This window comes from Pteropus alecto, unplaced genomic scaffold (assembly GCF_000325575.1).
Source record: "Pteropus alecto unplaced genomic scaffold, ASM32557v1 scaffold75, whole genome shotgun sequence".
Taxonomy (NCBI): Eukaryota; Metazoa; Chordata; class Mammalia; order Chiroptera; family Pteropodidae; genus Pteropus; species Pteropus alecto.
Genome location: NW_006440638.1, coordinates 29,255,795 through 29,278,929, shown reverse-complemented (window position 1 = coordinate 29,278,929; position 23,135 = coordinate 29,255,795). Strand labels below are relative to the sequence as shown.

Sequence of the window (23,135 nt, the reverse complement as noted above, 5' to 3'; positions counted from 1 at the left end):
ATTCCCAGTGCCACCAGCAAATTCTCTCTTCTTCCAGCCATCGTCCTAGTCAAATGGACCTCCATGAAATGCTCACAAGGCATAGTCTCTGCAGTTTTTAAATTCTCCAGTAATTATGAGAGGTGTGGTCCATGAACCCTTCCAGAGCCCCATATTATTTCTTCAAAAAGAAAGAAAGGAAGGGAGGGAGGGAGGGAGGGAAGGAGGGAGGCAGGCAGGCAGGCAGGCAGGCCAGGTCAGTATGAAAATGTTGTGCTATATGAAATTAAATAGTTGTTTTCACCAAAGACTTTTAGTCTTTAACATGCTAATGTACTCTGTGAACCTCCAAGACAAGGCAGAGAAACAGAGTGCTGTTTAATAGACCTCAGTGTTTTGTTTTTATTTTTTAAAGCATCAATATCTTGAGTGTCTGGTAGGGTAAGAGAAAAGCCCATGCCCTGAAGCGCAACCTCCCAGATAAGGAGACCCTCTTGTGTATGCCAGGAGATGGCCAAGCTTCGAATCCAGACACCACTGGGCTCAGCCTCACCCTCTGCACAGTCTCTGAAGACAGAATCTAGCCTGCTTCAGGGGTGGGGGGAGAGGGCGTGGAAGGCAAGTGTCCTAAAGTAGCCAGCGAGTCTCAAAATGAGAGGCTGCAAAGGGGCTTTATGTGCGGATATCAATGCCAAAGTCACTGCCTCTAACAGAGTTCACGGAGGCCTCTGAGGAACAGGCTTATGAGCTCTGCAGCCCTGGCAGATGTGATAAGTGCTCAGAAGAGATTTAGAAGGGGCAAGGAGCAGCTATGAGGGAGGAACAAAAGAAAGAGACACTAGATAAAATGCCTGGAAAAGAAGGCATTTCTCAGGAGGGCGAGAAAGATGTTTTAGGAAAATAAGAGGGAGACAGTGAGGGCAAAAGAAAAAGAGCTAACCCCATGCGACAGCTCCCACACTGGGCAAATGGACTCATACTCTTTCCGAAGCAGCATGAGCGACAGCAGGAGACTCAAGGTTAATCACATTACCCAAGGTCACCCAGGTAATGAGCAAGGCAACTTTGATTCAAACCTGGGTCTAACTCCAGACCTGTGTATGAGGAAAACAAGCATACTAAAGAGGTAAAGACTGCAAAAAGCAGCAAACAAGATGGGCCACGGAGAGATCAGAGATCAGCAAGAAAAAGGGACAGCCCCCAGAAAGGAAGGGGACCCTGGCTATGCCTGATCTGAGGCTGGTAGTGAGGAGCAGGGCAGGACCTTGCTTGCACAGACAGCCCTGGGGCTTAAAAGTTGCTGAGTGGGTGTGATGAGAGTAGAGAGGACAGGGAAGAGCATCTGGGTTTTAGCTATAAGGATGAAGGGCACAGAAAAGGACTTATAAATTGGTTCCAGAGCTGAGTGCAAAAAATAAGGTCACCCATGAGAAGCAAAAAGAGGGGAAAAAGGACTGACACTCAAAGGTCACAGGCAGCCACATGGGCAAGTATTATCTCTACCAAGCAAGAGAGGAACTGAGACTCAAAATGGGGGCTACTATGCTGGTGCTTTCCCTGCCATGCTGCCTAATCCCAGCATGCACCAGGAAAGGGTGGACACCAAACAGAATGTCATCTTGTCCTTCTTTGCATATAAGAGCCTAAGCTCTTGGAGTTCTGGCATGTGCTGACAGACTGTGAGCAATACCCACCTCCTCTCCTTTGCTGAGCCGATCTACCAACATGTGCCTGCAACAAAAAGGAAAGGAGGTCAAAGTGAGCAGTGCCGAGATGGGAGGGCAAAGGGGACCCAAGTCACAGGGACTGTGACTTTGACACCATAGCCTCAGGTAAGGCCTGACCAGCATCTTTCAGTCTTTCCCAAGGGGGCAGAATTATCCTCACCTCCAACCCTGTCACAGAAGCCACTGTACCCACATACACACAGAAACGTAGTTCTCAAGGTACCACCCCTACCCCACAACTGATATTCCCCAAAGGCTTACCCAAAGAGGAACCAGTCATAGGCCACAGTTAGGTAGAGGATTTCAGCAGGCTTCAGGGACGTGTGGATGAGCCCATCCTGGAAGAGACCGGAGAGACATGTCAAGATCAGAAAGATGCCTCTCCGTGACAAAGCTCCCTCTTTTTCCCAGGAGCTGAACCACAACTGTAGACCCAGTGACAACCACCTACCCAACATTCCTAGGAACAGGGTTAAACACAATACCTGCTCCAACTTGGAGTCCCTCACTCCAAATCTTCTCTACTTTCTGGAGGTAGCCCTAATGCTCTAAGAGGGCAGATCTTCATAGGGGCCTCTGAATGCTCCCTGACCCCATGGCCCAGCCCATCCATACTCACAGCCCACAAGGAAAGGCGCAGAAGAGAGATGAAGAGGGGGGTCCGATCCCAGCCTGAGATACAGTGTACCAGCAGCCCGCTGTCATCTACTCAGGAACCACAGAACAGGAGTCCAGAAGAGAAGCAAACATGGGCTGATGAGAAGGGGACATGCCACTCTTCTGGCCTGATACGAGAGCCAGGCCACTCCTAGTCTCCCTCTTCCTGGAGGGCCTCCCCATGATCCTTCTCCAACCTAGTCCCAGAAAAAGGGCGGAGGACAGGAGGGAGATCTGTCTATCTGCAGCGTCTCTTATTTCTTCTGGCTACAGTTCTTGGTGTACTTTTAGGAAAGCAGTAATGCCTGGATAGTCTACTCTGCCCAGGTCATTTAGGTGGGGCTGACCTGAATGTCCCCACCCAGCATTTCTCAAGGGGGCACTACGGGTATTTTGGAGGAAGATAATTCACTCTGCAGTGTTGTCCCAAGGACATTTAGGATCCTTGGCTAACATTCACCAAATGCTGGTAGCCCTTCCCTAGTTCCTGCAACACCCAACTCTCCAGAACCCCCTTGAGGGGCAGTACTGCCCCAGATAGAGAACCACTGCCTAGGTCCAGGGGCAGGAATCTGACTTTTTTATAAACCTAGCCACAGTTACTGGTTCAAGGATGGGCCCTTGACCCAAACTGGGCCAATGAGCATGAGCTCTGGGACAGAGGCAGTCTCTTTTTTCTGGAGGAGTTAAGATGGCAGGAAACAAGTCTGGAAAGGTTATTGGCCATGAAGCTAATTAGACAGCGGGTATGAGAAATGAGATTCTTTGTGACATTTGTTAGGCACCTGGCTCTGCCTTTGGGCCTTCTTGGTTGTATAAGCAAGTATATTTCCACTTGTTCAAGCGAGTGAAATCCCACACAAAGTCCTGACTGATATTGAGGAGTTAGAGTCAGCACGCCCCAGAGACATCAAGCGCTACAGAGACACCATCCAATTAAAACAGCCAACTAGGGTGAGCTGACAGGCCCTGTATGAGTTTTTGTGTGCCCAATAAGAAGCCAGGACTGATTTTCTCTCATCTTTCTGAATTAAAAGAGGGTATTCCGGCCCCCGCATACAGCGCTGATGCTCAAAGCTCAAAGGCCAGCTGACCCAGTGCAGAAACATCCTGTATGGGATTCAGATAGTAACGAGTTCATTATTTTGTTTTCTAGGGTTTTGAGGACATGCAATAAAGCTGCCAATGGAAAAGGGAATCCCCAAATCCTTCTACCCAGAGCAAAAATAATGTATGTGGCCCCAACGAACACACATGTACAGTGTCATGACCTGGGAACACCCAAGAGATCCATGGCTTGAGGGCTCAGGCAGAGGCAGACTCACCATCGCTGTTAATTATGGAAAGCAGCAGTTTCAGGTAGTTTTGTGTTTGTTGCACCAGATCCCAACTCTGTTGAGGAAGAAGGATAAAAAGGGACTGGGAAATTGAAGTATTTAAAAAACAAAATGTTAAGAGTTATTCTAGGGCAACAAATACCCAAAGTTCTTGGTCACACGTAATAGGTCTCAAACCCCAGATAATCCAAGACTTTACTTCCTACTCTGAAAGCTCTTTCCACCTCTCCCTGCACCCTCACCCCTGAGGTCCCCCTTACTCAGTGTGTTCTAACCCAACACGATGGTGAGGAAGGGGAAGCCATGCAGAGGCCTGAGCAACCCACAGCCCCACACCCACCAGCAGCAGTCATCCATATGGGCTCCCCATATGGCTCTTGAGGGAGTTAAGAGAACAAAGAGCCTTGAGCCCATGGCCACTGTCACCAAACAGAAAGAGTCTTTCCTTAATCTATCACATCTCAGAAAGCAAGGAAAATATCAACCTTCTCATCAACCATGTTTCATTTGCTTTTTACTGCTATTCACTGCATACTGTCTTTTGATGAATAATAAATGCAGTCTGTTTGGCAGACAGAATCTTTTAAAACAGGAGGCCCATGAGGCGGGAGATGAAAAATAGGCAAAAGCTATAAAGAGATTGGAACCTGTGTTCTAGCCCAAGTAAGAGGTCTAGACCAGATGCTCTTAGGAATAGTCTACTTGGAATCTGGAATTCCATGGAGGGGCTTGACCCAGTTCTGTAGCTCCCTTCCACCTAACAGGGGGGAAAGCCTGCGACAACTGCTTATCAGTGTTCTAGGGCTATGCAGAGAGGGCGGTATGCGAGTGAGAAAGCACTTTCCGGGGTGAGAGTGAACACGGCACCTGTAATTGGAATGGTTTTCCCAGGAATTTATATCAGGCTCATTTACCTGACCCTCTCACAGACCCTAGAGAGTCCTGACCCACTTTCAGCAGCTCCAGAGACAGCACTGCACTGCTACACTAATGAAGTCATTACCCATAGTAGCACCAGGGTCTCTCCACTCATCTGGCTCAAACATGTCAGACACATCATTGCCAGTAGATTTCCTGAGAGCTGTAATTCTGGCAAGGTGAAAAAAGGAGGAGCGGGAGGCAGGAGCTATGCCACACAAAGCCCAGAGAGGTCAGGAGGGCTGAGGGAGTAGGCAGCCAGGAGTGGGCAGGACCCAGCCAAGGACTGGAGCCTGCGGAGCTCCAACCACAGTGGCTGTTCAAAGGCGATGCCAACAACCAGGGAAGACAGTAGATTCACACTGAGCCCAGTGCTGGGGTAGGAACCACAGGCTGGGCTGGCACAAGCCCAAGGTCACACAGCTAAACTGTGCTGGGACATGAACCCAGCTCTGCCAACTATGAAGTTCACATTCTTAATCACGTGCTACAGTGCAGGGACATTTCCTACATACCAGAGTAAGAAACAAGTTTGGCAGACACGAGGAAGACCTGGGAAATGCGTTAAAATCTTGGCTCATCTCTGACTCTCATCCGACATGCAGCATGAAAAAGTATCTGGGTACAGAACTAAGCACCATGCCTCTGCTTATGTTTCAATGCCTGGAGTACTCTTCCCTCCTGGCTAGCAAACTCCTACTCACCCTGCAAAGGCCCAGCCCCATTATTTTCTCTACAGAGTCCGCTGGTCAATAGCCCTACTATGGAGGTGATGGCTATGTTATTGCCTCTTTTCCTGAACTGAATCCAGTTTGGGCAGAGGCCATTTTGGCATCTCTGCAGCTCCAAGGCTTAACGCTTAGTGACCAAGACGCACCTGCAGAATGTCCTTCACAACCTGTTCACAGTCAGGGGCTAACTTGAGGAGAAGCGGACACTGGAAGGGGTCTTAGGGCAGAGAAAGAAGCAGCAGACCTCTGTGGAATTCCGGCTGGTTGCATGGAAGGCAGCAAGTCCCAGACACACACTGCCACCAGTGCTCGGGCCCTGTGAACATCACTGAGGGTCTGGCCCTGGGACACAGTAAATGACAACGTCAGCCCTCATGGGGCTCCAAGAGAGGTAAGGCGAAGTGAACTGCCGCAGGTATAATGACTAAAAGGAAACCTCTAGGATGCTGCAGGAGCACGTAATCAGTGAGGTGACCCTAGCCTCATCCACAGGGACCATTAGAGAAGGCTTCTTGGATGTGGTGCACACATACAAGAGGGAAGGAAAAGGAGACAAGGATTTCTGGAAGAGAAATTAGCAAGCACAATCTTGGAGAGCAGTGTTCTCTAAGGGGCTGAAAGGAGGCCAGTGTAGTTGGAGAAGAGGATAGCTAGCCAGTCACAAGAATAAGGCTGGACCACGGGGAGCTGGGTGGGCCGTGAAAGGGTCTTTGGGCTATCTCCTAAGGAAAATGGGAAAGCAAGTGGCAGGTTTTAAAGAAGGGGATGACAGTTATGACCATGCTCCATCATTTGAGTATTGCTATCCGTTGAGGCCCTATTCAAATGTTTTACTTTCGCTATTTCCAGTGACCCTTCAATGTGGACCCAGGCTCAGACATGAGATTCACTGAGATGACAGTGGCCTGGACTAGGCTAGTGACATGAGACTGGAGAGTTTCACCAGGGGCAGAAATTTAGAGAATTGATGGGACCTGGCAATGATTGTGAGGGGAGAGAAGTACCTAAGTTTTGAGTTTGAACAAGTGGGTAGATGGTGGAGGGCCTAGGGGGACTCTAGGTTGTGGCCAATTTCATTTCAGACAGCTCAAGTTTGAGGTGGCTGCATGGAGGAACCCTTGCAAAGGGTGATGGCGATATAGAACACCAAAGAAAGGCCTGGCCCAGAGTCCCAGGTTTGGACTATTGGCAGTCGGCTAATGCAGTGGACGATGAGTGAGATTACCTTAGGAGATCAGGAGTAATGGGGAGCCTTGGACCCCCATGCTGAAGGAGCTGAAAGGCCAGAACCCATATCTGGCCGAGGAAGAAGATGGTAGGAGGCCCAGTGAGACCAACCAGTTGAGCGACTGGAGAGGCAGGAACATTATTTTGTGCCTAAAACATTAGTGTTCACTTGCTTAAGTTAGCAAGCTAGTAGCCTACTTCTTGATTATCATCATTAAAATCAATCTGGCATTTCAGTTAAGAGGACGCTTTCACACGGTAATCAGATTTGAACCCTGCCACAATGCTAAAATAGGTGTTGTCAACTCCACTTTCAGATAAAAGTGAGGTCACTTGCTCAAGGCCACAGAGCCACGCAAGAAGGGCTGAGCAAGCCAGGGTCTAGGTCCAGGGCCTCTATCTATTAAGGAGGACTCCTCCTCCCATACATAGGACTCCATCCTAGAGAGACAAACATCCTCACATTGTCAACACATCAAATCCCTACAGCTTCACCTTATTTGGTGAGAGAGTAGTTCCTCAGATCCAGTTTGTATCTATATAAGGAGAAAAAACATGCCAGAAAGGAAAATAAGGGAGGACTGGGCTGGTCTCAAGACCTCTGCATATAACAAATTAAGAAGGAAGCCTGTAGATCTTTGGCCACTCAATCTGTCTAGGTACAGCCTGGGACTTGAGACCAGAGGACAAGACCCCCAAACTTGTTCCTGCTACAGCCTTCTGGGGCACGACAAATAGCTGGCTGGCTCTCCTTCCTAACAGCCTGTCTCTTGTAGAAACACCTTTGTAGAGAAGACTTGACGCCACTCTAACTCATTCACTCGAAGAGTTATGGAGCATCTGCTTTGTGATTAGGGGCTGGAAGTACAAGATAAAATGAGATAAGCATAGCCTCTGCCTTTACAGACCACTTGCTACCAGGACAACAAAGTCCAACATGATATGGTAGCACACAGCTACCTAAGAAGTGGGCCAGGCCTCTCTTAGGGAGACCTCAAAACAGAATGGGAATTGTCTGGACCTGGGATTAGAGAAAAAGAGGAGGGAAAAAGGATGTTTTCTGGGTATTCACTGGCTCAGCCTTTCCAGCTCCAGGCTTTGTGCATTTCTGTGCTGGGGATGCACAAGCCATGTTTCCCTATCCTCCTGGACCTCAGTCTACTGGAGATGGGGAAGCAGATCTCTAAATTAGTGACTAAGGCTCAGTGGAAAATTCCATGATAGATGTGCCCAGGGGTCAATGGGAATGTAGATGCAGGCATCCAACCCTCCAGGATGGGGATTGGGGCAGGGGGAGGAAACATCAGGGAAGGCCTCCTGGAGTTGACATCTGAGCCATATAGAGGCAGTGTGTCTGCCAGACGAGAGGAGCTTGGGAGGTGGCAGTCAGGCAGAGGGAATAGACATGGGGAAGGCGGCAGGAGAACAAGGCTACTTGTCCTGGCTAAAGCAGGTGACAAAGAGACCTCTGACGACTTTTGGGCTTGTACAGTGGGCTAAACATCCAGTAAGACTAGGAACCTTTCCATGGCAGAAGGTGACAGAGGAGAGGAGCACAGTGGATATAATTTTAAAGCTTCTATAATCAAATGAGGTCAGGCAGCTCTGCACTTCCTCTGGCAGAACACACATTTAAAAGAAAAAATAAAAAAAAGTCACTAAAGCCCAGAGGTGGAAAGCAGACACCATGAGATCCTCTGGAAACAGAACCCCCTGGTGGATGCTGATCTTTGAATGAGTCACATTCAGAAAGCTTGGATTTTCTGGGCCAAGAGAAATCCGGAGAGAGTTAAACAGATAAGCAGTTCCTCCTCTCAAAGCCTGTGAGAAGTCAGAGGGTATAAGCCAGGCCTTCAGGTGTCTGCATGAGGGACTTGTCGGGTAGGCAACAGGGTTCCTCTTGGCCCCTTTCCTTAACTTACCCTGCTCAAGTCAGGCCCCTTACCTGATACTGGCTCCAGTCAATGTTTAGAGAGCAAGTCAGGAAGTCAGGGATGCTCAGTGGGGCATCAACGTAGTCCTAGGGACAGAAAAGACACCTGTGAGATGTGAGTTGGTTACCAAGAAAAGACAGGGTGACAAGGCAGATTGCAGCCATGAAGCTGTGGCTACCATAGGCAAGCAGGACGTCCCTCCACAGTGCCTGCCTTCTCCAGGCCAGATGCTTGCACTACCCTAGGGAGTGACAGCTTAAAAATCAAAGGGACCAGATACCACTGGTCCCTTCAAAGCCAAGTGAAGCTTTTCAGTTGGTCACTCAAGTGTTTGTTGCTGAAACAGATGTGATCAACCTGCATTCAGCCTCCAGCAGGCTCCTGTGACCTAGTCCAACTGAGGAAGGAACAGAATGCTGGTCCCATCTTTGACACAGATGGTAGAACAAAGGACTTGTCCTATCTTGTCCCTGCAAACTCCTCTAAAGAAAGGGAGAAACTGAACAGGGAAGAGGAAAGTATATATGATGACAATGTAAACATGTATATACAAGGAGAAGAGGGAGAGAAAATAATGAGACTCATTCAGAGAAGAGAAAAAAAAGGGTAGTTATTTTCCCCAAAAAGACTGCTAGCTGCTTAAAGATCCAAGCTGATGAATGTTATTGTTCATACCTGCTTCCAGTTAAAAATGAGCCCTTCAGCCATGTAATCCCGATCCTTATATTCCTTGAAAAATTCACAGCCTGGAAAAGGAGGACAGAGTTATGACACAACTCCTTCTAACCTAGTCTCCTTAGATGACCCTGAGTGCTGCAGGACTGAGGTGGCCACCAGCTCACATACTTCTCCACACTGGTGGGCCCTAGATGAGGCCAGAGCCGACATGGGTTGGGAGAGACAGGGAACAAGCCTCCAGTGCTCTTCTGGTTGCTAGTTACTGCCTGCCTGCACACCTCTCTCCATCTGTACTCACTGGTTATTGGTCAGTTCCCCCTCATTTCAGATCCTACTTTGTCCTACATGTCCCCAAAGTGTCAACAGCCAACAAACAAAAAGCATGGCTTACAATTTGTGTCCCGTCAGCACTATCTCAGCAACTTATGTAGCTGCATAGGAGCACTGCCCCTCCTCTCTTATACCAACCTCTCAGGCTTTCAGTGAGGACTGAACATTGAAACATACTGGAAAGGACCACAGACAGTGTCTGAAATGTGACAGGTGCTAAGCGACACATCCATCTCTAACAAATCTGGCCAAGAGGTACTTTTCTGCATCGTTCGCTGGAAAAAAAATCTAAGAAACCCCACTAGGGTAAACCCTTGTGAATATAGAGAGACCAGTGGAGAGAAAGGGCTTAGGGAACATTCCCAGCTTCAGATCTCACGTTTTCATTTAGCTCTTTGACTGCGAACAAGTTGTTTAACTTCTCTAAGCCTTGATTTTCTCATTTGAAAAGTAGTTCTTTAAGGATGAAATGAAATAACACATATAAAACACCTAGCACAGTACAGATACAAGTGGCATTCAAATGGGAGCATATTATTATCATCATGCTGCTGCGGCAACAAGAACTCACAGTGCCAGCTCCACAGCTTACAGTCAACTGCTTGGCTCGAAGAGAATGAGGCTTGCCTTCATAACACAGCATAGTGAGCATCCAGGGGCTGCTGAGGCTTCAAGGAGGATGAGAAAGAACTTTGAGAGTAGCTTCCTGCAGTTACTCTCAGTTTCTCAACCAGGGCCAACACAAACTTTGGAGGGCACATGGCTTTGGCCACAGGTCTAAGTCTGATGAGGTCCCCAAAGGCAAAACAATTGTCTGAATTCTGCGGAAGTGGCCATAGGCCAAAAATTCACATGGAACTCTCCAGCTACTCTTGGGCTAAGTTCCTGTCTGAGGTCATCCCAAGGAAGAAAGAAAAGGTTCCTTTGGAGAGGAAGATCTAGAGAGACACAACTCATGCTTTGTAGACCTGGCTCTCATCCCACACTCTAATACCCCAAAACTTACTGCTGACTGAGAAATTAGGAAACAATCCTCAGCTGTAACACTTTAACCTATTCTTGGGTGCCTCGCTGGGAGAAAGAGACATATAAATATCAGACAGAGGCCCTGAGCTTCTCAGCCAGGTTTAGAAGAGACACCAATTATCTCTCAGAGCTCCTGTGAAGTGCTTTGTTTTCCCAAACTCAAGATGCTCAAATCAACACCACAGGCTCCAGGCTGAGCTCTGACCAGCCTAAGATGCAGAAACAATTTTTTCTGTGAGAAAGAGAATTAAAATAGACTTGGTACCCAGAGCAATTCGTAACATTCATTACCTGAATAGGCTTCTGAACCCACTGAAAGGTAAGAAGACTGGGATCAAAAGTGGGGTGAGAATAGCCAGTCACCCAAGGAGGAAACAAATTAGACTTGTGCTGGGGAGTTTTGGGCCCCGTCTATTTTGGTGCTCTGGAGGAAGTGCTCCCAGAACACTTCTCACTTTCAAGGGCCAGTCTAAGCCCAAGTGAGTTTGATCAAACTAGAACTGATACCATCATAGTTCCTGGATGGGCTTCAAAGTCATTAGAGAGCTCAACTGAGACTCCGGAAACTCAGTAAAGTGCATTTTTATGACTTAGTTTGAATAACATCATTTTGTTTCTTTTCCTTGTTATAAATATAGGCATGTAAAGAAGTTCAAGGCATAAGTAAGCAAGTGAAAAGTGCTTCTCCTTGTCCTCTTACCTGGGTGTGCAATGGCGCTCCTCCAGACCAGCCTTTTTTATTTTTATTGCTCTCACTTACCCTCCCCTCGACACACACACAACTACCAGATATAGTACATAAATGGTTTTGGAAGAACGGGGAAAAAATTAACAGAACATATTTCCTTCTCACACTTTTGTGTAAGTACTTTTTCCTTTACATAGTCGAGAATGTACCATAGTCGTCATCCCCCCTTATCTGTAGGGGCTACATTCCAAGACCCCCAGTGGATGCCTGGAACCACAGATAGCACCGAACCCTATATGTACTATGTTTTTTCCTATACATACATATACTTTACGGCTTCTCTTTGGCATATTTGAATTGCTAGCATCACTACTGTTATGCTTTGGGGCCTTAATTAAGTAAAATAAGGTTTACTCAAACAAAGTACTGTGATACCATGACAGTGGATCTGATAACTGAGATGGCTACTAAGTGACTAATGAGCAGGCAGCATAAACAGTATGGATATGCTGGACAAAGGGATGATTCACGTCCTGGGCAGGACGCAGAGGGACAGCGTGAGATTTCATCACACTACTCAGAATGACGTGCAATTTAAAACTTATGAATTATTTATTTCTGGAATTTTCCACCTAATATTTTCAGATTGTGCTTGACCGCGGGTAACTGAAACTTCAGAAAATGAAACCACGAATAAGGGAGAACTACTGTATATAAATTTGTATCCTGCTTAACATCTTAAGCATTTTCCCATGTCAAAAAATTATAAAGTATTTTCTATGACTGTAATATTTCATTCTATCCACGGCTGTACCATCATTTACATAATCATTATTCTGACTAATGGAAACATTTCCCATGTTTTGCTATTATAGACACTGTGATAAATATCGTTAGCCCCAAGTTAGCTGGATTATGGCCTAATGAAGTGCTTCAAAGGGTGTTAACATTTTGGGAGACTTGTAACAAGTTGCCAAACTATAGCAGAAAGGATATCATGCTACTGTCCTGGAGCGGTGGTATTCGAACTTTTAGCAAAACTATTTTTTTGTAATTAAGTCCTACTTAGAACCTAAATATAAAAAAGAAAGCAATGCCTAGTTCCTCAGGCAATGTAGATCTTTCCTGTTTGACAGTATACTTCAGTCTGTGAATTACCCCTAAGGCATCTCCTGGGAGTTGAGCCTGGTGTGAAATCAGTTTTAGATCTACCTGACAGCTCCAGCTTGGACACCCTGGTTGGGATGCTCCTGTCATGATGCAGCTCTGATGCTGTCAAGCCCACAGCGTCATCATTACAGTCTGTATCTGCCCAAGGTGGCTTTTAGGAACAGGAGCTTCTCTGAGCCTTTCCTCCCCTGTATCCATTATTCGGCCTGGTGTTTACCAAGCACCCGTTAGGGATGTATCTGGCACTTCACCTCGAAATAAGTACCATTATCTTTATTTCATGGAGGATGAAACCGATGCTCAGAGGATTAAAGGACTTGTTCAAGGATCCACAGTGCTATGGCTAAGATGCATGCCCAGCTCTACATGGCACCAAATGCTAAGCTGGCAGAGAAGAGGGAAGAGACTCTGGTGGAAGCCACTGTAAGAGTGCCAGGCTATCAGGGATCACGGTTTCAATGCCACCAACTTACACTGATGAGGATACCCTCTCACCACCAGGCACTAGATGAACTTGCAGTTCTAATGAGAAGGTCTCCTGGCTATATAGCAACCTGCTGTCACCAGCCGGCCCTTGCTATTGGCTATGTGGCTCTACAATGAAGAGACAAGGTCCAGCACAGGACTGAAGGCAGAATGCTGGTGCTGAGAAGCAGGAGAGAGTTCTCAAGGGAGAAAGACTACACTTCTTGTTGTTTGTTGACAAAGTCTTATACTGCTATTAGGGCGCCTTGGCCTCCCTTGCTGAACAAGCAGGTATTGCCAGAAAGGTTAAATGTTACCAGCTAGACCAATACAGCTTTAATATCCAGTGCAGAGAATACTGCCCTAGCCACTGGTTGCATACAAATCTGTGTGCAGGAGAAAAACACAGCTAGCACTGTGTACGCCAAAGTGCTTTGCAACATGGTGAGGCCACCACCAACCAAGTACAACTGAGGACAGAGCAATTATATTTGTCTACCACCAGAACAGCTCTGCCTGAGGCAATTTCAGACATGCAAAGGTTCACATCCACATAGGCCAGCCCAGCACAATTAGCTGCTGGCACAGAGTACTAATAACGTCATTTTATACTTTACCTGCACAGAGCACTTTCATAAACATGATCTCATCTACTCTTCACAACAAAACCCTAAGCTAAGCCTTACTAAGTTCCAAATGACACCTGAGAAAACCTGAAGCTTGGAGAGGTGAAGTAACTCGCTCAAGGTTGTAGTGGTGAGTATCTGTGTCAAAACTCAACACGTAGACCCCTCTGACAGTGTCTTGCCCTAAGTGTGAAAGCCTATGACTGGGAGCCACAGTGTGCTATGCTGGCTGACACAAATCCTCCTAGAAAGGTCCAGGGCACTTATGTACCTAAGTGCTAAAGGCCTACAGACAGCCTTGGAGAGCAGAGGCCCCAGTCCTTGGAAGCCTGTCACTTGACTAGACCCTGAAAAGAGCTCCCTACCTGGATACGGGATGGAGAGGAGAGTGAAGTCGGCATAGCGCTGGGCTTTGTCCACCTTCTCGGAGGAGGTTACACTACAAGACAGGACACAATGTGTTATGGCATCACAACACATACATACCATTCCCCAAATGAGTATTATAACAACTTAAACCTCTTGCTAAAGAAACTACTCTTCAGAGTTGCAAATGATTCCCTTCAGCAGCACTTACTTTGAACAATTAAAAAATGTAACTTCTCTGCCCCCTACCCTCACTTATCAAATGAGAAAGGCTATTCTCCAATACTTCAGCAGACGCGACCAGAACCTAAAGTTGCAGAACCACCTTCCACCTAAGTCCCACAAACGAAGGCAGCACAACCTCTGACCTGGCAGGTAGAGTAAAACGAGAGCCAAATAACTGGGACCCTTTGGTGAGCTCTCACCTCCATACCTACTGAGGACACTCTTGAACAGAGTGAACAAACAGCACCTGAAAGGGATAACTTTGTACTGTTCTGACAGATGAAGGAGAAAGGGATAAGACAGTGTTTGGGTATCTGCAGACAGCTGAACTGTAATTTAGCCTCACTGTGCCTTATTTTCTAGGACGACCTCAGCATAGTTAAAAGTCATTATAAAAAAATAAAAATTTGGAAAAAATCCTATCATTTCAAAACCCAGGTTCCGTTTTTTTTCAAATTTTGTTTTATCACATCAAGATTTGGTCCATATGTGAAGTAAAAATTGATACACTGATTTTTTTGTTCCGTTTTCAAAGACTCTAATTTACCAAAGATGATATTGGAGCCTGGAAAAACCTTCAAGGGTGTCTAAGAGGAGGAGGCAGCAGAGCACAGATTAGAGACTCATGGCTCCCTCAGTTACTATCTGGATGACCTTGAGCAAGTTACTTAACCTCTCTTTACTTCAATTTCTATCCTGCAAGAGGGGGACACTAGAATCAGTCTTACAGGGCTGTTTGAAGATACAAGTGAGGATGCACAGAAAGTCCTCCGCACAAGGCCTGGCACATGGTGAGCCCTTAGTAACTATGTACTATCACCAACCTGAAAAGCCTGTGAACACATCACCTCTGCCCATTTCACAGTGGGTGCCCTGTACTTACTTCATGCCAAACTTCACTTTCTTGTTCTCTACCATCAGGTCACAGATGTATTTAACTGACAGGTACCGAAGCAGCTTGATGTCATAGCCTCTGACCTTATCAAAAAGATGCGTGTCGGAACTTCTGAAACAAAGAACCAGAGGGAGAAGTTGCATTGCACATTCATTCAGAAAAGTCCAGGGGGTGGGGAATGTGTTCAAGGAAGTATAGATGTCACTGGCAAGAACTTATTTCTCTTCTATAGAAGATAGAGGAAGGGTCAAGACAGTACAACTGGTTCTACGAAAGGGGCAGAGAAGGTGACTTTCTAAGAGATTATCCACCTCGTCTGGGATGGATTTCAAAGAGAAGCAATTTGCAGCCCCAATACAGAAAAAGGCTTTTTTGGCCCTGCTTGACTATAAGCCAGAAGACTCAAGATAATCTCCGAGTTCTGAAAAGCAGCAAACTGGTGGCTGATAGTCTTTGAGCTTCCATTAGAGTTTATCTCCCTCCAACTTTTATGACCAATTTTAGCCATGACTTGCTCAAAACATAACAGACTGAAATTCTTATTGGGAGATGGAGTTTTTAGAGATATTTTATCAACTGACTATGAAATACTAGCAAGTGAATATCTTCTACTTAGCAAGCCTATGAAGCAAGGAGAACGATAAAATTTTCCTAATCCCCAGGCTGCCTTTTGATTATTCAAACACAAAAGTAGAATGAGTAAATAATCACCATTAATTTTTTTAAATGCCCACTGCTTTGTTGCCCCTAGCAGTCTCCTTACCAAGAATAGTGTATGCTACAGAAGATGGCCTGGTTGAGGGCCTGGCTGAAGCAGAGGTCGTTGATCTTAGGGGAAGAGACAAACATTCCTGAGCACAAAGCAGAGCTTCTGCTCTCAGAACTAAAAGACAGAACCCGGGCACAGTGAGATGCCTTCAGGCATCGAGCCATGATTCTGAGCAGCTGAGCTTACAAGGGTGCCTGAGTGCATTCCAGAGACCCCTGATACCAGTTAAAGACATTTCCATGTGATACAGACCATGTAAAGGAGCTCTTCCAAAATATCCTATAGTGTTGTTTTCTAAAAACATTTGGAAAGACAGTGTGAACCAGTGCTTTTCCTACCTAAGGGGGCCTAAAATACTTGTTTGTATAAAGTTCTATTATGGCACCAAAGAGCTATGGAGCTTCTAGTCTACATCTCTCCTATGGGGACTTCAGCCCTTGCCCTGTACCTCAGCACCAGGTGTGCTATGTGACACTTGGCAGGCAGGCAGGCCGTCAGCACCCTGGCCATACTTGGGAAACTGGGCCTTGTCTCGGACTGTGGCACCAGGAACCTCAAGCTAGGACATTATCTTTGGGATCCTTATGTGTAGCTAGGGTGGAGACAGACTGCTTGGGTATTCAATAAAGTCAGCTTTGGTGTGAAGATATGGGATGGATTTCAATGACCCTATTTCAGGGGCATGGACTTGGCAGCTAGAAGAAGGGAGTCAATCCATTCATCTGGACCAGTGATGAATATAAACTGTCATTATGAAAATAGCCACCACTGGTCAGAAACCGTGCCCCCAATACAAGCCCAGACCCATAACAACCTGGCACTGACCGAAGAGCACAGTCCTCCTCCGTGACATCCTCCGCATCTGCCCAGGCATCATCTGCACCCCCTGACCGAGAAACATGTCAGTACCAAGGCAGTGGCATGGGGCTCCACCCAGGGCTTCCTAATCAGCCTTCTTCCCCACCAGATCCACCCCTAAGGACAGCCCTCATGTCCTTTCAGCACTAGATATCCCATAAGCTAGTGGTCTTCTCTACCCCAAGCATCTCCTCAAGTAATAAAAGAAGGTCCCTACTCGCTCCCCAGGTTGCTGGCACCCTCCACCCATGCCCCTGTGGCTGGGGGCGGCTATTCTCTTTGACTGGGCTCTTGTTCTTAGTCACAGAGGATGCAATTTAACATTCACCTGAGAAAATATAGTTGTAGCCAGTGCGTCCATATAGCTCCCCCCATCCAGCCAGCGTGGCTGACCTGCAAATGTGCTGAGAGAGAAACAATTGTCAGGATCAGACAATTTTCTGTTTTTGTTTTTCCTAGCTTGAAATATAACTGACATTGTGTAGTTTAAAGTGTCCAACATGCTGATTTGATACACTTATATACTGCAAAATCATTGCCACCATAGTGTTAGCTAACACCTCCATCACGTCACATAATTACCATTTCTTTTTGTGGTGAAAACATTTAAGATCATCGCTCTTTGCAATTTTAACACATATAACATAGCATTATTAACTATAATCACCATGCTATACATTAGATCCACATAGAACTTATTTGTTGTTGGGTCTGTTTTTTTTTTTATGCCTACAGCACCTGGTCTTCCTAGGTGGTGGTCTCCTATCCAAGTACTAACGAGGCCCGACCCTGCTTAGCTTCCACGATCAGACAAGATTGGGCGTGTTCAGGGTGGCATGGCCATAGACAGAACTTATTTGTCTTATAACTGGAAGTTGTACCCTTTGATCAATAGTCAGTTGGTTTTCTGAAGCTGAAGGAACACTTAGGACTCTCCTCCGATTCTTCCAGGGCAAGAGGAGATATGGGTCCAATAGCACTCACCATAGTTTTATCAGCATCGAGACCACAGCAGTCAGTCTGAAGTATGCCTAGAATTTAATCTGCAGCCTTTGTCAAGGGGTAGCTCCCCAAACGAGCAGCGCCAGAGTGTTACTAACTATAATGGATAAATTTAGGGCTTTGCACCGTGTATAAGATTTGGTGGTTTTCATGTGTGTGTGTGCTGGGCATGGTACTGAAACATTTACACCATCTTTTCACTGAATTTTCACAGAGCCCATGAGATAGATGTGGCAGGTGGCGCAAACTGCTGCTGCTGCTTCACAGATGAAGAAAAGGCACAGGGAGGTGAAGTAATGAATGAGGTCATACAATGAGGGGTAAGCTGGAATTTGATCTAGACCCACCTACCTCCAAAGCCTGTGTGCTCATCATTACCTGTAACTGTTTAGTACAGGGTCAACACTTTAAAGCAGGAGGGCCAATTACGGGAGAAATGTTAGAGGGCTTTTTTTCTTTTTTTAAAGAAATGGTATCTTCTCTCTCTTCTGTATCAAGGAAATGCAGTAGCTATAGATGTACTTACATGTAGTTTTACTCTTTTCCTCATGACTGAAGCGGAAACCAGGCAACTAGCACGAACTTCAATATATCTAATTTCAAAGCTGCATCTTTAATTAAATTGATGAGATCTAGTAGGGTTGGGGAATGGGAGAAGATATCTGGTGATGGGGAAGCAAACTAGTCCAGAATTTAGCTAAGAGCTGGGGGTGGCAGTGAGGGTGGCTGAGAGATTACAATAGAGACGGGAAGCTGCAAGGTGACACAGAGGGAATAAAAGCCATTTCTGAATGGGTCACACAGCCTGGCAATAAAATGGGTCCCTGGAAGACCACAAAATACTGTCTTCCCCTTCTCTATCTGTAAGATAAAGGAAAGGAAACAGTTTGCTGCCACAGGAAAGGGGTGAGTGGAAACTTTTGGCCTCCTGAGGTAGTGGCTGCCTGGGAGAGGGCACAGGTAATAGAAAAGCAAACTGGATACAACCTGGGGCATGGTGGGGCACTTTTTCAGTGCTATAGGCAAGAACAGATCTGTGGGAAGGTTGTCCTGAAAGTCTAAGGACTTGGACCAGGATTCTTGCTGGCCTTAGCAAGATGCACTCTGGCAGATGCACTGCTTAACTTTTTCTAGGTCCAAAAGCATTTTGAAAATCTAATGAAAATGATAAACTTTTCCAGAAAAAAAATGTATACACCATAGTTTACCTATACTTTAGGGGTTTCTGGACTCTCCCAAATGCATCCATGGATCCATTTCCAGCCCTTGTTAAGAGTCCCTGTGCTAAGGTGACCAGCCAATAATTAGGAGCAGCAAAGCAGAAAGTTGCAGAAGGGAAGTGTCAATCCCCAGGTTGAGAAGATCCCCAAGACTCTAATGGTAATGGGGGAGGGGTCTGATTTCTGAAAACAAGACAATGGGGAACTTGTGGCTTGAGTATGAATGGCATGTACTGTCATACCTACCTTTCCCCATCATCTAAGCTGCTGGTATCAAATCTCTCTTCTTTGCCTTTTTTCTGTTAATTCTATTCAGAGCAGACACACACCCCCTTTTGGCTACTGAGCTTTGAGACCATTTCTTAAATTCTTTTGAAGGTTTAGATACCTCTTTCTGTTCCCAGTTCTCCCATATCCCTTTGAACTGCCCTTGTCTTTTCGGTAATTGAGACAGCCAGACCTGGGGACCAGAGGACTAGTCAGATAGAGAAAAGCCGGCAAGTTAGCCAACTCTCCAAGTGCGGCACCAACCTCTGCAGGAAGGTACTGAGCCAGCATCTGGGGAAAGCTGCACCCCACTATAGAGTATAACTCCTGACCCCTGCTACCTACCCTCTTGGCTTCTATTCATAATCCATCATTTATGCATTTTAAGCTTAGCTAAAAAAGCAGGATGCACTCTGAATGCTCTCTACCTAATTAGGAATGGCCCCTGATTCTGCACTAGAAACATCCCTCTACAATTTGCTAATCTTGTTAACTATACCTTTGGCACACAGAATAAAAGTGACTGACCTCTGCTCCCTTTCTGTTAAGTGGGGAAGCAAAGAGAAAGATGACTTGTCCTAATTTTAAGTGTCTAAAAGCCCAATATAACTGTTAGGGGAGAACATCCTACCCTTAAATACTTGAACTGAGTTTAAAAGAATTTTTTAATAATATATCTTATTTAACCTAATATATCCAAAATATGTCAATATATAATCACTTTAAAATTATTAACATTTAACAGTCTCTGTACTGTCTTCAAAATCCGATATATATTTTATATTTATACTCCATCTCAACGAGGATGCTTTATTTTTATCATTTAAAGGGAAATGTAGTCCTGTCCCAAGATAAAGTTGTTTAGCCAAACAAAAATCCCTCCACTGCTTCAGCTATAAAATGTAAATTAACTGAAATGAAATAAAATTAAACATTTAGTTCCACAGTTGCACCAGCCACACTGATTTTTTTCTTTTTTAAAACTCCCTATTCTATACTCTGTATGTTACTATTTTTGAACTACCAATTTGTACTTCTTAATCCCTTCACCTCTTTCATCTAGTCCCCAATCCCCCTCCCATCTGGCAACCATAAGTTTGTTCTCTGACATTGTTTGTTTTGTTTGTTTGTTTTGTTTTTTTATATTCCACATATAAGTAATATCATATAGTATTTGTCTTTCTCTGTCTGACTTATTTCACTTAGCATAATACGCTCTAAGTCTATCCATGTTGTGGCATGAACTGAGTTTTGAAGGAAGCAGGAAGCAAGCACTTAACATACACCCACCCCCCAAACTGGCAGAGGTAGGTGTCTCTAAAGTAATGTTTGTAAAAAACACTGCCAACCACACTAGTTAACAGGAGCCTGCTAAGTGCCACATATCTCTGAGGATTACTTCTCTCCCCATTTCACAACAGAAGACATTCTTGTGCCTTTCCCAATCTCCCTCTCAATTGCTTGATCACTTGTTTGCCTTCCCCACTCACTGAGCTCCATATGGACAAGGACTGTCTTACTCATCGCTGTACCCCTAGAAGCTAGCACAGGGTCCACCAGTGCTTTATCCAAGAGCAGTATCTTCCTGGTGAGATTGCATTTACAAGCTGGGCGGGCATTTTGCTAGGTGCTGGGAAGACAGCAATATGACAAAGCCTCTGCCCTCAAAGGAAATACAAAATAGGAAACGACAGAAGTTCCAACACACAATTAGAATAAAGCATATGTAAGTAGGTATTAAGTAAGTAAACACCTACTGAGTCAGGAGAAGCTAAGGGGTATGAAATGGTATTACATGGCTTGGACGAGATGGTGCAAAAGGAGTCGAAAGCAGCAGGATTAGTGGCAAAGCCCTCACAAAGATTTAATAATGTCAAAGCCTCCTCAGAATAATACCTCCAACTCATCATCCTCCCTCTGAAATTGGTTGGCTTAGGGCTCTTTTGTCACAGGCCTACCAACTCTGTAAGTGCTAACAATCTGTCATTCAGCAACTCCACTGTACTAAGCTGTTCAGTGTGGCATTTCCCCAACATATCCAGAAAAGTTCCTTACTCATGGTCTGGAGACAAATGAGAGAGAAACACCAGACCTACATATGTCTATCTGTTATAGGACTTCTCAGAGCCTTTACTATGTCAGTATACACATATCAATGTACTTTATGAATCTGGAGCTTGGGAGTTAGGTCAAATCTAGTATGCAGTATTTCGCATTCTTGTTTGAAAGGGAATGCTTTTCACAAGCACATCCTTAAACTACTGTTCTATGGAACACACTTTGAAACACTGGTTTGACCATTTCCTTTGTAGTTTCTAGTGACAAGCACTATGCTCCACAGAGCAGTGATCTTTAAACTGGAGTTCTGGTAACTTCTAGGAACAAGAAAACTTTCTAAATGAGTTAAAACAAATAGCTTTAACTCATTTCCGTTTGTCTCCAGAATACTTGCCAGCGGCTTTTGCGGCTGCAACGTTTACTCCGAGATAACTCATGGATTACACTCCTAACCTTACCCTCAAAGTTTGCCAGGAAATATCTTGCTTTTATTATTTTCTCATCGCTTTAGTATATTGATAGTCTTTGGAAACGAACGACATCATTCTATTTATAGCCTTCTGTTTTCAGTAGTGGTATTTCCACTTACAAAATATAGTAATTCAAGATCCTGACAATGCCAAATCCTGTAAAATATAGCATTCCTACATGTGATGTTAAATTAATGCTGGCAGAGAGCTGAACATTTTTTTTCTAAATGGGAAATGGGTTAAGATGATCAATTTTGGAGGCTTAACTTCCAAAAACATTTTTCCCTAAAATTGATCTGACAAAGAAAGCCTTTGGCTAAATCCTCCCTTCCTAACTTCCCCTCTCACATTTGTTCTTCTCTCATTTTATGAAAGGAAGACACAAAGAGATAGAAACAAGCCTCATATCTCTCCTCCCCACTGCCCTGCCAAGGCCCTCAACCACTCATGCTGAGACCTACAGCTGGAATCTATAAGCCACTGGGACTATAGCGCATGCCCTCAGACACCTGCTAAACGAATAAAGAGGCTACATCCTTGTTCCTCTCCCCATCTCCAGGCTCCTTCTACTTTAAATCTACTCCTCCCTGACTAATCTTCAAAATGTTATTTTCATCCCGTATTTTCCTGCTCAAGAATCACAGCGGTTCTCCTGGCAACTTGGTCAGCAATCAGCCTCCTGCACTCAATCCCTTCCATCCTCTACTCTGACATGTAACTTCCATTCCTATCAGGGAAGTCTCTTGGCCTCTCTTGTTCCTGGCTCCATGTCTTTTTCCATCCTGCATACCTTCTTGGAACACCCTCTCACCCCTTCCTTCCAATAATTTTGCTTTTCCTTCAATGCTCTCAAGTCAAGTATGGCTTACATCTGTCTGCCAGTCCACAGTGCTGCCCCTCTGTGGTGAGCTCCTCTTGCACCACACCATAACTCTAAATTACAGCATGGTTGCCTGAAGGAGTTTGGGACACGTTCAAATCCCAGCTCTCTAGCTGTTTAAAGAAACCTTGGGTAAGCTACTTAACCACTTTTGAGTCTCATATGCAAAACAGGAACAGAAATTACACCAAAGGATCATAAAAAGATAGGTGAAATGAGGTCATACTAGGGAGTCAAATTAACGATACTCACTAGAATATAAGTTCTATGAAGGTAAGGATTTTTGTCTACTTTATGTGCTGATGTATTGTAAGGCCTGAAACAGCTTAGAACATAGTACACATGCAACAAGTAGTTGGTGAATTATATGATTGAAAGAATGAACAAAGATAGGCAGTAAACTTTCTGATATTACTAACAGGAATTTCTTTTCAGATATATCTCCTCGGGCAAGGGAAACAAAAGAAAAAATTAAAAAATGAGACTACATCAAACTAAAAAGTTTTTGTACAGCAAAGGAAACCATCAACAAAACAAAAAGACAACTGACTGTTTAGGAGAAGATATTCGCTAATGATACATCTGATAAGGGGTTAATATCCAAAATATATACAGAACTTATACAACCCAAC

General features: G+C 45.1%; 1 protein-coding gene and 1 pseudogene across 6 annotated transcripts in view; both read right to left on the bottom strand.

Moving 5' to 3' along the window:
• Positions 1-23,135, bottom strand: part of MTMR14 (myotubularin related protein 14) — a 44,958-nt gene that overhangs the window by 13,194 nt on the left and 8,629 nt on the right. For 5 of the 6 annotated variants that reach the window (XM_006917591.2, XM_006917592.2, XM_015593781.2 and 2 more), the window contains exons 4-13: positions 16,935-17,010; positions 16,574-16,634; positions 14,968-15,090; positions 13,859-13,932; positions 9,186-9,256; positions 8,522-8,596; positions 3,689-3,755; positions 2,326-2,411; positions 1,968-2,044; positions 1,674-1,710 (exon numbers count right to left, since the gene is read on the bottom strand). In XM_006917591.2, the coding sequence (XP_006917653.1) occupies positions 1,674-1,710; positions 1,968-2,044; positions 2,326-2,411; positions 3,689-3,755; positions 8,522-8,596; positions 9,186-9,256; positions 13,859-13,932; positions 14,968-15,090; positions 16,574-16,634; positions 16,935-17,010 (747 nt within the window). The remainder of the gene's footprint in view (positions 1-1,673; positions 1,711-1,967; positions 2,045-2,325; positions 2,412-3,688; positions 3,756-8,521; positions 8,597-9,185; positions 9,257-13,858; positions 13,933-14,967; positions 15,091-16,573; positions 16,635-16,934; positions 17,011-23,135) is intronic. The other variant, XM_025050730.1, reaches the window with a different exon arrangement.
• On the bottom strand, positions 17,333-17,454 carry LOC112484444 (annotated as a pseudogene).